Raw genomic sequence first — 12,388 nt, 5'->3', positions numbered from 1 at the left:
AGAAATGAGAGAGAGAGGGAGGGAGAGGGGCAGAGAGAGAGAGAGAAAGAGAGGAGGAGCACTGTGAGATGGAGTGAGAATGCATGAAAAGAGGGATGATAGGAAGAGGGTTTCTGCCGAGAGCAGTCATCGAGAGGAGGTGTGGAGGGAGAGAGAGGAGAAGAGGATGAGAGAGGGAAAGAGGGCGAGGGAGTACGTGTGTGTGTTCTAGCTGTCCAAACACGTGACGAAGAGACACAGACTTCAGCACACAGACGCATTTGTTTCCACGACGACGACGGCAAACATGGGGGCCGTGGTGGGTACGTTGACCATGCAGACCAAGCAGAGGAGGCCATCCAGGGGTGAGGGAACACACACACACACACACACACACACACACACACACACACACACACACACACACACACACACACACACACACACACACACACACACAGACACACAGACACACACACAAACATAAACACATGCACATGTATTCACATGCCCTCACACACACACCCACACACAATCACAGACACTGTGTGTTTTCTCTCTTCTCACTCAGCACACATGCAGGGAAACACACGTATAGCCGGTGAAACTTTTAGCAGTGTGTTTTCTTCTGGCTTACACACACACAAACACACACACACATGCACAGGCACACTCATCAGCATACAGCTGCAGAGCAAAGAGTAATAACTGCTGGTGTTTTGGTTAAAATGCAGCGAAGTAAAGATGATTGTGGAGAGAAAGAAAGCAGTGAAGCAGGAGGGACCAACAAGTCCCAGATTTATAGAAGAGGTGTGATTGTTTATTTTACAACAAAGTTTAAGTGAGACAGTTTGTTTGTGTCTGTGTTATTGGTGCTGAGTGGTTGTGTTTTTCTGTTCAGACACCGCAAATGAAGACGTCAAGTAACGTAACGTGTGTGTGCGTGTGTGTGTGCGTCCTGCTCTGTCTGTCCGGTTGTGTGTGCAGACGTGAGCATTGGCGCTGGGGTAAACACACACACATGTCGAAGGTATTTGTCACTCCGCTCACACACTGCTTTTCTGTCTTGCTGTTACCTTGGAAGCACGGTAGCCATGGCAACAAAAGATGTGGGTTTTGGGGTGGGGGTGGGGGTGGGGGTGGGGGGGTGGGTAGTTGGGGGCGTTGATGAGATTGGGGTTTTCCTAAGTAAGTCATGGCCGTGCAAAAAGAGCGAGACAGTGAGAGATGCAAATATGCTGAAGGATTTTTTTTGTAGAAACCTGTTGACTGCAAGAAATGTTTCACTCTCTTGTTAGTCATTCCCTTAAAGAGAAAATAAAAAAAATCCAGACCTCATTTGTAAAAATTTCACACATCCAAGCTGGCAGGTTCAATGAATGGGCACCAGTGAAAATATCTCCTATTAAATGTGTGTAGTCATTTAACTCATTTGCTGCAGCAGGTAAACCATGCAGGATATTTTCCAAGTGAGTACATATGGCTGGTTTCATCCTCTGAAAAAGCTTTTTCTGTCTCCACAAGCTGAAACAAACACCTTTCCCGAGGGGTGTTAAATTGGCAAGGCGCAAATTTGCTGCTATTTTGAAAAATGAGGTGGTTGTAGGTGCACTTAGAATGTGATTCATGTGTGAAATGTGACTCTGCAAATGAAAACACTCATTTTTTGCCCCTGCATATGCCTGCAAACACATGAAAGAATTGGCCGTAATGCTGGAGCTGTTCGGGGGGTTGATTGTAATTCCGGTGTTGTGTTGTTACCCCAGCATCCTTCTTTTTTCTCTCCCGGCCTGACATGTTTGCTGCTTGGAGAATTAGTGGAGCAAGGCATTGTATGTATGCCGCCGCCTCTTTCTGCGGTGTTGCTGATAGTTCAGCCAGGATCACAACATCGACGCGCAGAGAGGGAGACGGGCACAGCTGTAATATTGTGAGATTAGATTGCAACATGATTGATCTTCTGAGCAGGGGATCCTCACTGTGAAAGAAAATACTCGGACTGTTTGCATCCTGCACATGCCTGGACTGTCAGCACTGTTGTTTGTTGTTCTCTTTAACTTGTCTTTTTTTTTTTTTTTTTTTTTTAGTGCGCTTGCCTTGTTTTTTTCTTCCTTTCTGGCGGTGTTTCTTTGGTTTGAATTTCCTTGAACCTGTTGTTGTGTTTGCTTGTTTAGCAGCGGTCTCGCCGCTTTTTGCTCCCAGATTATTCGTGGTGGCCTTTGACAAGTCATCTCTCAAGAAAATATTATAGCTAGTATTTTTCTTCACTCTCCGATGAATCTTCCACCCCCCCCTCATATCACTGCCTTCCTCACTTACTCCCTGAAGCTATGTTGTCTCAATCTTCCCCCTGCTTCTCTTCTCCTCCTGTCACTTCTCTGCTCTTCCTCTTATCTTCGCTTTCTTTTTGCGCTCTTCTACCTCCCTCTCATCCCACAACTGCTTCTTCTCCTTGTTTATTTCTTCACACGTTCACTTTTTCCCCCCCCCCCTCCCTTTTACCCCATGGTGTTTGTTTCCCCCTTTTTCTCCCTCCCACTCCTTTTTTTTTCATGCTTGTTTCTTTTCATCTGACTTTCCTATAATTTTCCCTGCCACACACTGCCACCACCTTCACAATCCTCATCTCCAAAGCTCTCCCTGCTCTCTTTTATGCCTCCATTCTTCCTCTCATTTACTCCCATTCTCCATCACCCACACTCCCATTAGCTGGTGTGAGTGCTTATTAAGTCATCTCGACATCCTCATCCCTTGGTATCCAGCAGTGTGTGTGTGTGTGTGTGTGTGTGTGTGTGTGTGTGTGTGTTCACTGCAGATTCTCAGTCGAGACATGTAGTTACTCAGAAATCAATATTGGTATGCTGCTACGAGTATCTAAATGAGCTCTATTCGACTCACCCTGCCCAAACATAATCAACAGTGGCACACAAATATGTGAGGAAATGACATGAGGTTGCTTTGTGTGTGTGTGTGTGTGTGTGTGTGTGAGACACTATCACCGCATTACATACACACGATGCTGCAAACACCCTTGAGCATTTCATTCCTTGGTGAGCACGACGAAATGTGTGGGAAAGCAAAGAGAGTTTGAATTGTTTATGCACACGGCTGCTTTGATATTCTGCTCATCAGTGACTCTTAAAAGGATTTGTTCATGTTTGTGTTGTCAGTAGGCGTGGGACCGAGTGTGGAAGTGGAGTGCTCACTGAACCGCTGATGGCCGGCGAGGAATCGTCCCTGTGACCACTGACTGTGGAAAACAATGCGTCTCAGGACGAGAGCTTGAATTCCTCGGTAAAACCTGATTATGTGCCTCGCCTTCGGATGGTTTACACCAAACACGACTGTTGCGGCTGAAATTAGCTTTCAAGGGCCTTTCCTCTAAACCTCCCGGAAGCTTGTGTGACCATCACTTTCCTGGAGAGTTCATTTCACCATTAAGGGGTCCAGAGAGAGTAACGCCTCTCTATCACCGCCAGGACGGCAGATTAGGCTAATTCAGATTATGCAAATGCCACACTCTCTGGCAAGGATTACAGGACACAGTGTGAGGAGGAGGAAAGAGAGAGAGAGTGGTGGACTGAGAGGAGAGTTCGGCAGAGTGAGAGATAAGAAAAAGGAGAAGGAAGGTTCAGTTACAGAGAGAGAAGAAAGAAGCAGATGGAGGAAAAATAGGGCAAGAATTAAATAGCAGAGGCAGCAAGGAGTTAAATCCATTGAACAGGCTCCAGGAAGTGTGTGTGTGTGTGTGTCTTGATGTAAGAGGTATTTTTTGTGACAGCCGGCTGGCTTGGAAGACTGACAGGCAGTCTTTCTCCGCTGACAGTCGGGGCTGCCCCTTAAACCTCAGAACAAGCCCTGAAAGAAAAGGGTTGGGGCTGTTGGTCACTGTCAGCCTTCGCAGCTCATAGCGGCCTCTGTGACAGAGAGAAGCTGCGGTGGCGGCTTTCTAGGTTGGATTTGTTTGAGTTTATTTCAGGGGTTCTCAGCCTGCTACGTTTGCAGATTTTGTTTGCATGAATCATGCCGGTGTTTTTTTTTCTAGAGTCCACCTGTTTCGTAAAAAGTTTTTGATCGCAAATAGGGCCGATGAAAACTCACTTACATGCTGACCCAGTTGATGCTGCAGTGCAAGTCTTTGTCACAAAAGCTGGTGTAACGAAAACTACAGTGAGATCCAGACGATTTGAAAATAATAATACGAACACTTTGATCAGCTGGATTCCTACTTTCTACTTTCTATATTGTAATTATCAAAAGTACCTATAATACTGTGGTGATATTGATCATGGAAAACGTCTTTTCTTGTTGGAAAGTTTCAGTCTCAGCTGAAGATGGTTTTGCTTCTAATCCTCGCCGGGTTACATAAAAAACACACACGAGAAATTGAGCACATAAAGGTAGATTTTCAACTCATAAAACATCTCCAACAACATGATTATATGAATTTATTTTTTATGGAAAGCAGATGATGAATTTTGACTTTAGCTATGTGATCAAAAACTGAAAGAAAGTATACTCTGTACTATATTTGGCTCAACTGATTTGCGACTAATGAAACTCACTAGGGCTCAAATCTCCATATTTGATTTATCTGCATTGGGAAATAAGCAAAAAGATCAAGGTTGCACTTAAAAGTAAGGAAAGATGAATAAATTCTTTGTGTCTTTGGTTCTTTTTACAAGTGAAGAAAACTCTTCAACTCTGCTGATCTTAGGGAGATACTGAAGGTCTGCAGAAACATTTCCCCAGATCATCAGTCCTTCATTATTCAGTAAGAGCTTTGGATGAAAGCTTAATGTTTCACTTTATACTTTCTTAAATGGTCAAACAGGAATAATGTGCTGGAAAAGTCATATATCGAAGCACTGTCTTGCTGGTGAATAAGGACAGAAAACAGATTAATATTATATATTTTTACTTTTCACACTTAATTTTCTCACTTATTTGAAATATTTAGCACTTTTACCTTGTAGTCAGAATGTTTCTGGTTTGTTTGGGCTTGGGAGAGTTTCATCGTGAAGTTTGCATGTTCACCTTGTGTGTGTGGGTGTTTTTCACTACTTTCTCCCCACAGCACAAAGATGTACAGTTTGTTCAGTCAGACGAAATAGCTTGCAGGTGTGAACGTGTGTGTGTGTGTGTGTGTGTGTGTGTGTGTGTGTGTGTGGTTGTTTGTGTTGGTCCGGTAATGGACTGGTCTTTTTCCCAATCTGCCTTTGCTGGTAGTCAGCTGGTGCTTGAGCGCCCCATGACCTTGACTTGGGCAAATTGGTTTATAAAATAAATGAAAATGGCTTAAAACATGTGAAATCCCTGTTTATTAAGAAATTATCAAGTAGCACATTGTCCTGTGTGTTAATTTAATTTTAAAGCCAAATCTCACACTCATGGTGCTGTACTGTCTTCTATCTATAAGAGAAACATTCCGTGCTCCAAAGTGGAATCACACTCGATAAAATGTGTTGTTTCAAACCAGGGACTTCCCCACTGTGTGTGGGTGGTGGTGTGACATAAACACAGATGGCAAACGCATGCTAATGGACAACAATTGTTGGCTTGTCAGTTCTGTTGGGTTTGTTATATTGAATGTTATGAAGTCAGTAACAGGTGGAGGCAGCTTTGCGGCAGTACAGGTTGCCTGTTGGAGGGTTAAACAATATTTTCAGTATTAATAGCTGGAAAATTAGGTTTGAAAGAGACAGAAACATGTAGTGTGTTTTGGGATGATGTATGGAATGTGACATGCTCATTTCATGGAGTGGATTAAAGGAGATTCTTGGCTTATTTAATCAGTGATCCTGATTAGTCTGTGTAGTTTATGTCAGTTTAGTTCTTGCTCATTTACAGATTAATGTTTCGAAATTGCCTGCAATGGGTCCATGATCATTACACTTCTCAAACGCAGAGACAGATCTTCTATTTTAATGTGAATTATTTCCTCCTGCTTCAACACTGGAAGTGTGATTGAATAAAATCCTACAAGCTACACTGAGAACTTTCTGGCCCAACATTGAGCTGATCTATCCTAAACCTGATACGTCATTGTGCACAACACTTAGTCTAATAAAGTACCAGATAATAATACAAAGCTATTAATATTGATTTTCATTGATTTGATCTGTATAATCATGAGCAATATGCTGAGCGGTGCTAACCTGTTTACTGACCTCCCCATGGAGCCGTGCTCGGCAGGTGCTGCTGAGCGCTAAACTCTTGTAAATGAAACATGTTGTCACCGCTATGGAAGCTGTTAACAGAAACACTACGAGGAGAAAATATAGAGCACTGCAAATTTTGTCATAAAGACAAGAGTTTGGAAGAACTCTGATATGTTGAACAGAGAGCGGCAGCATCCACATGTCCCTGTGTGAAGAATCTTTGAAAAAGACAATCCTTCGGTCGAATGAACAAGTATTAGCTGGATTTGTTACACTTGATGATTGGCCATTTTCATGGTTGAAACCTGGGGATTTAGGGATTTCTAATAAAACATTTGAGTTGTGCTGCAATCTCACACACAGCTTCCCTTTTCTCCTCATGTTTTCTTCCACACCAACCCCTCAACCAAAGTCACACATAAAAAGGCATCACATATATGTCAAAGAACTTTGCTTAAAAACAGAATGCAATACGTAAATAGCAAATCGTCTTCATTTTTAGTTAATAGAATTTCACATCTTCACATTTAGAGGGCTTTTTTTGCCATTCATGCTTTTTAAATTTCATCAAAAAAGTTTTAATACATTATATAAATGACAAGTGATTTCAACAATTATTAGACAGGTGGAAGAACATATTATGTTTTATTATATTGGTATTCTCTGCAGCAAATGTCTGTCAGCTCTGCCACTTCTAACCTCTGTGAGGATTATGAGTTTTCTTCAGCTTCTGCTGTGGGTTCAGCTTCCAATATATGTGATTAAGTGTGAATGAATGAACCAACCTGCTGTAATCCTGATATTGCTTCATGGTGTAATCCTCCATTGCCTTGTTGCACTGTTGATTGTCCTCTGGTACAGTCTGACCACCGTGAAAGTCAGCATCACATTTCAGCAAGCCATTCGGCCTGGAGGACTCCGCTGATTGGTTCAGCTTTGCTACCTGACCCAGATAGAAACCGCTAAATTAAATTATCATTAGTTGTGCTTAAAAAAGCAATTATTTAATATGATGAATGTAAAAATAGTTTAGTTGCAGAGAGCGTTGTTTTCCTCATCCCCAATGTAATCCTAAATGAGGAAACCAAATTCAGCATAAGTTAGAGACCCAGAATATAAACAGTTATCCAAAAACAAAACTGGCTGCTATTAATCCAAATGATCCTTTTAGTCTGCAGTAACAAATTTGCTTTTGCAACAGCCAGGGAAATGTAAAAACATTCAATATTTTATGTTTTTAATATATTACTGCTAATGTTAGTCTCATATAGTCCAGAATTACCCCACCAGATCGTGTTGTGAATGTTTGGGGTGGAAAAGAGGCACAGGTTTGATGCAGTTGTATATTTTGGTTCTAAAATGTAGTGATGGCTGCTGATATTCAGAATAAACTAAAGCTACGAGAATAAATTATGGTCTTATAACAACCCGAAACTGTCTTGTTTACACTTTCACATGATTTGTGACAAAAGGAGACATTTTATGGGAATTTATTTGGTAGGAATTTTGACTTTTGACCTCCTCATGACAGCCAAACTGGACTGTCCAGCTGTTTCACTCCAGCCCCTGCTGACGCTATCCAAGTGGCCGACTGTGTTGTGTTTACAAATTGTTTTCAGTCCACTTTACAGACACAGAAAAACTCCCACACAGGCAAGTAAACTCTTCAAGGGTCACAGTGTCTCGTTTTCATTGTCAGCCATTTGTGACGTGCTTTCAATTGTAATCCAAGAGGTGGGAGGCGGAGGTGGGAAAGGAAACAAAATGGGAGAAACAGGATGAGTCAATATACCAGCTCATGTCAGGTTCCACACACAGTTATGTTCAAGCGGTACTGGATCATCAATTATCCTAAAAAAATGTAATTAACACCACGATTAGCCCCAATACACATATCTTGTAAAATCTCTACTCAGATATATTGGATAATAAAAATAATATTAATACAAAATACCACATTTTTTGTAACATTCTTTAGTTGATTTCCCTCAACATTATTCGTACTATATCTTTGAAGAACACAGTTGGTGTGAATCATCAGTTGTGGGAAGTTTTTCGTTTTCTGTATCTGTGAGTAACATCAAAGCAGCAATAATTAAGTCTCTGAAGCAGCTCATTGTTCATGACTTGAATAAACACAATATACAATATGCTTAATCATCCTTATCGAGTGCTGTTCATGCTAACAAGCATCTTTTCCAGTGTGTGGGAAATTAAATTAAATGCGGCTCCTGCTACTAAAATTAATTTTGCTCAGCACTGCTGCTTTACCTCCAGAACAGTAAATAAAACAAACTTGCAATTGACAACTCTGTGGGAAACCTCCTGATACAGCAGAGCCCCCTGCAGTCTGCAAGTCAGCAGTCCGGTCTGCAAATCACAGCTCCTTTCTGCACCCATAGAAAACCAACTCATTGATGTGGACAGAGCACACAAACCAGATTAAATCCCTTTAAATTCCTTTTTTTTTTTTATCAGTGTGTGTTAGCTTAACGTTAGTGTGGAAAGACACTATTTAATAAAGATATCAGATCGAGCAGTCACGTCCCTCTCAGCTCAATGTGAGTTTTAATGCCAAACAATGAAAGCTGCCACATGTCTTCATTAGCAGAGCTGACGCCTGGTGGCCTCTTTGTTTGTGTCTGCTGCCCCCTGCTGGTCAATATAAGTTAGAGCAGGTGAACGACCAGCAGCTCCTTGAACTCAAACCTCACTATAATATTTAGTTAACAGAAAGTCCACAAGGGAAATGAGGATGGATTCTGTTGTCTCACCAGCTGCGTTCATCAGTGACTTATACACACAGTGTTGATGATTTTATGTAGTGAGTCACATGAAACGACTCCAGGCATGTGTGGCCAGGAAAGTCACTTTGTGTTAAATTAAGCCTTCTGTCGCACTGGGATGACTGTGTGTCATGATGGCAACAATTAATCAAGCACTGATCTGCTCATAAGCACACACACCACACACACACACACACGCACACACACACGGTCATACAGTGGAAGGTGAGTTTATCATTGTTACAGTGCTCTCAGGTTGTAGACCCAACTTAAAGCCCCTGAAAGACTGAAGGACACAGTGGGTGTAATGCACAGTTTGGAGCAAAGGACAGAGAGAGAAAGAAGGAAAGACAGGAGAGAAAGTTAGAGAGAGAAAAAGAGAGAGTGAGAGAGAGAGAGAGATGCCCTTAGGGAGTGCAGAGACAGGGGGATAAAAAGACAGAGACAGAGAGAAGCAGGTGAGTTCTTATCCCACAGTAGGAGAGGGCAGGATAAAGGGAAAGTTTCTAACAATGAGAGAGAGAGAAAGACAGAACAGTATAGAAGAAAACTATAGATTTGCTTGTGGTAAAAAGCTGCCGTCAGTTCTTCTATCTTAAAGCTCTGAATACATAGCATAGAGATCCCAAACCACGGCTTCAGGACTGAAGTAGCAAAGTTGGAGACTTCAAGTTAACAACGAGGCCAGAGGAAAGAAAGAGGTGAAGAAGGGACCAAAATGGAAAGGGAAGAGCAAAGTGAGAACAGCTTACACGCCATAGCCGTCATCCTGCTGTGCTGTGGGGCCGTTAAGATGCTGCACCTGCTGGGAGTCATCACCGTGGAGGGTGAGTTTATTATGAACACTCCCATTCAGCTCCAACTAAGGCAAGTGAGAAGAGAAAAACAAATGATTGTTTTATTAATGTGTGGATTTTGAATAACTGGGACTCATATTTTATTCAGAAAACAAAAGGAGAACCAAAAAAATAAATAATTGACAAACAGTGAATAAATATAAACAGTTAGATGCTCCTGGCTGTTTACTTGTCAGATTTCTTTTAACTAACTTGCATGAATGCTTTGATTTGTCCACTGATGGCAATACTGCTGCAATACTCTTTGCTTCTACCATTGTGTGATGCCATGCAGTGCAGAAAAGAGCCACTTTTACAGCTGTATTGCACAAACTTTTAGCAATAATGGATGTTTGTAAGCATTTGATAATTTTGTCTGTTGTTTTAATGGCTAATTGACTATTCAGTGGTGCTCATTTAGTTGTTTTGTCCCTAAAAAGACAGAATAACAAACCAGTGAACTGTATTTACTGGTTATGCACATTCTGTTTAATTTCTTCATAATCATGTATTAATGTTGTGTAATTGCTAATTTTGCTGCTAACAGTAAATTAAATTACCACTTGGTAACTATTCAGCACAAGGAGAAAGCGAGGAAGCTTCATTTGAAGTGTTTTTATTTAATCAGCAGCTTAGTGTAGGTGTGGAAAACACACCTGAATACTAACTCATGTTAATTTTTACACTAGGGAGTCCCTTGTCATTGATTCACTCCAATCCAATCTGTTTATTCAGGCCAACATTGCAAATTTGCTTGGAACAGCGTCACAGTCTGGGAGAAGTTAGACCCACTCTCTTCTCAGAATAATTGTTCTCTTTGCCCTTGGTGTTTGTCACACTACCTTCATAATGTTGTACTTACGCTGCTCTGTTTTGACAAACGTTCACATTTCCGTTGTGACTATTCTGGAACAGTCAGAAATGTCCTGTGGAGAGGTGGTTTTAAAGCTAAGTGCTCTGAGTTTTCACACTGAGGCCTGTCAGAAAGGTGCAAAGATTTTAACTCTGACAGGTGTGAAATTTCAAATCGCAAAAGGATTTTTAATGGGCTGCTGTTGTAATGTTAAATGTATCTATAAAAACACACACATCCCTGTGTTTTATGATTATGTTGTATTTTGAAGCCCTTTTGTCACATTTTCGATACCTAAAGGGAGATAAATGTAGCTCACCTTGAACATGAGACTTAATGTGCAGCCAAATGTGAGGCTGACAAAGTTTGATGTACCTGCTGAAGCTGTTGAAGCAAGTGACCTTCATCTGCTGTGGGAGCGTGTCGTGTGTGTGCATATGTGTGTGTGTTAAACAGTGTAAGGGCAGAGAGATAAAGAGCTATACGAGGACAGGCGGCTTTGGAAGTTATGCAAAGTCATAAAGTGGCATTGCTCCCATAACGTGTGGATTTAATGAGTTCTTGCTGCACGTAATAATGTCATATGGGTGACGATCAAAGTATTAAATTCCATCAACGTGTCACTAAATATTTCAAAGCATCTAAAGTGTCAAAGAGGTGGAACAGCAAAACAGAAACCCAATTCACTGAAGTACAAACAATAGCTACTGAAACTGAAAAGGTCAGATGCTGCAGATGACCGACGGCTAATTCAGCAGAGAGATGAAGCGGTCTTTGCCTCTCGCGGTAAAATGCTGACCCAGGACCTATAATTCATTGAGCGCGTTGAGGAGTCACTGGTGTACAGAAGCTTTACAGTGCAGCGATGGCTCAGCCACGCAGATAAAATCGTCTCTGTTTCAAAACTATTAATGTTTTAAAATCCAGGTTGCGGAGGACAGAGTGAACCTTCCACACAGTGACACTCCATTTAGAGCTGAAAGGAAGCTTTTAAAGAAGGTTTGTGTCTCTGGAGACTGTCACCACGCCGGTTCTTACTGTAACGGCTTGTTTTCATTGTGCAGATGCAGGAGTTTAAAGCAGACTCACGAACACTCAATATACCGATGACTGCTGTGGAAAACATAACCTTGTAGTCCTTCAGACAGCAGGTCTGGAGCATTATTTTGAGGCATTCTGGGCAGACTCCAAGGAAAGAAGGTTTAGAACCACTGCACGAGAAAACCGCCTGAGAACTCCAATGAATAATAGAAGGAGTGTTAGACATTTATCTTGACTGATCCACACACGTACATTAAAAACGAACAAGCTGGGTAAATGTCCATTAAGTTGATGCTAACAAACTGACTTTGTTTGAACATGGAAGACAAAGATGAAACACCAAGCGACAGCTGTACTAATGACCGTTTCACAAACACATCTTGATGAAACAACTAAAATATCATCCAGTTTCTATTCTTCTGTGATCAAAAGACTGCATCTTCATTACACTCAACTTTTAAGCCATGCAGACTTTAGTGAACCGGCTACAGTCTCAATTTAAAATGTAGACCCCCACACGCTGTACCTCTAGCTCTTTTCGGTACATCTGTGCTTTCTGCTGTGATTCAGCACAACAGATCTGCAGTTTAGTTTGAAATATTGTCCGGCTTGGTTTTAAATCATCACTGAATTAAATAAGTTTGTAGTTAAAGATTTCATTCGGCCCATAGCATATATGAGAAGGCTGTTAGAGACAACGTGTCTAATTTATGGCTGAATTGTACACAGAAC

General features: G+C 41.5%; 1 protein-coding gene across 3 annotated transcripts in view; it reads left to right on the top strand.

The window, feature by feature from the left end:
- Positions 1–12,388, top strand: part of kcnip1a (Kv channel interacting protein 1 a) — a 31,276-nt gene that overhangs the window by 14,607 nt on the left and 4,281 nt on the right. Inside the window, exon 1 of one of the 3 annotated variants that reach the window (XM_030106836.1) lies at positions 19–344. The exons of 1 other annotated variant lie outside the window; for it this stretch is intronic. In XM_030106836.1, coding sequence (XP_029962696.1) covers positions 287–344 — 58 coding nt within the window. In that variant the 5' untranslated portion in view covers positions 19–286. Of the gene's footprint in view, positions 1–18; positions 345–9,577; positions 9,754–12,388 lie in introns of those variants that run through there. One more of the 3 variants, XM_030106827.1, reaches the window with a different exon arrangement.

The sequence above is a fragment of the Salarias fasciatus genome, chromosome 2 (assembly GCF_902148845.1).
Source record: "Salarias fasciatus chromosome 2, fSalaFa1.1, whole genome shotgun sequence".
NCBI classification, from domain to species: domain Eukaryota; kingdom Metazoa; phylum Chordata; class Actinopteri; order Blenniiformes; family Blenniidae; genus Salarias; species Salarias fasciatus.
This window is presented reverse-complemented; position numbering and strand designations above follow the sequence as displayed.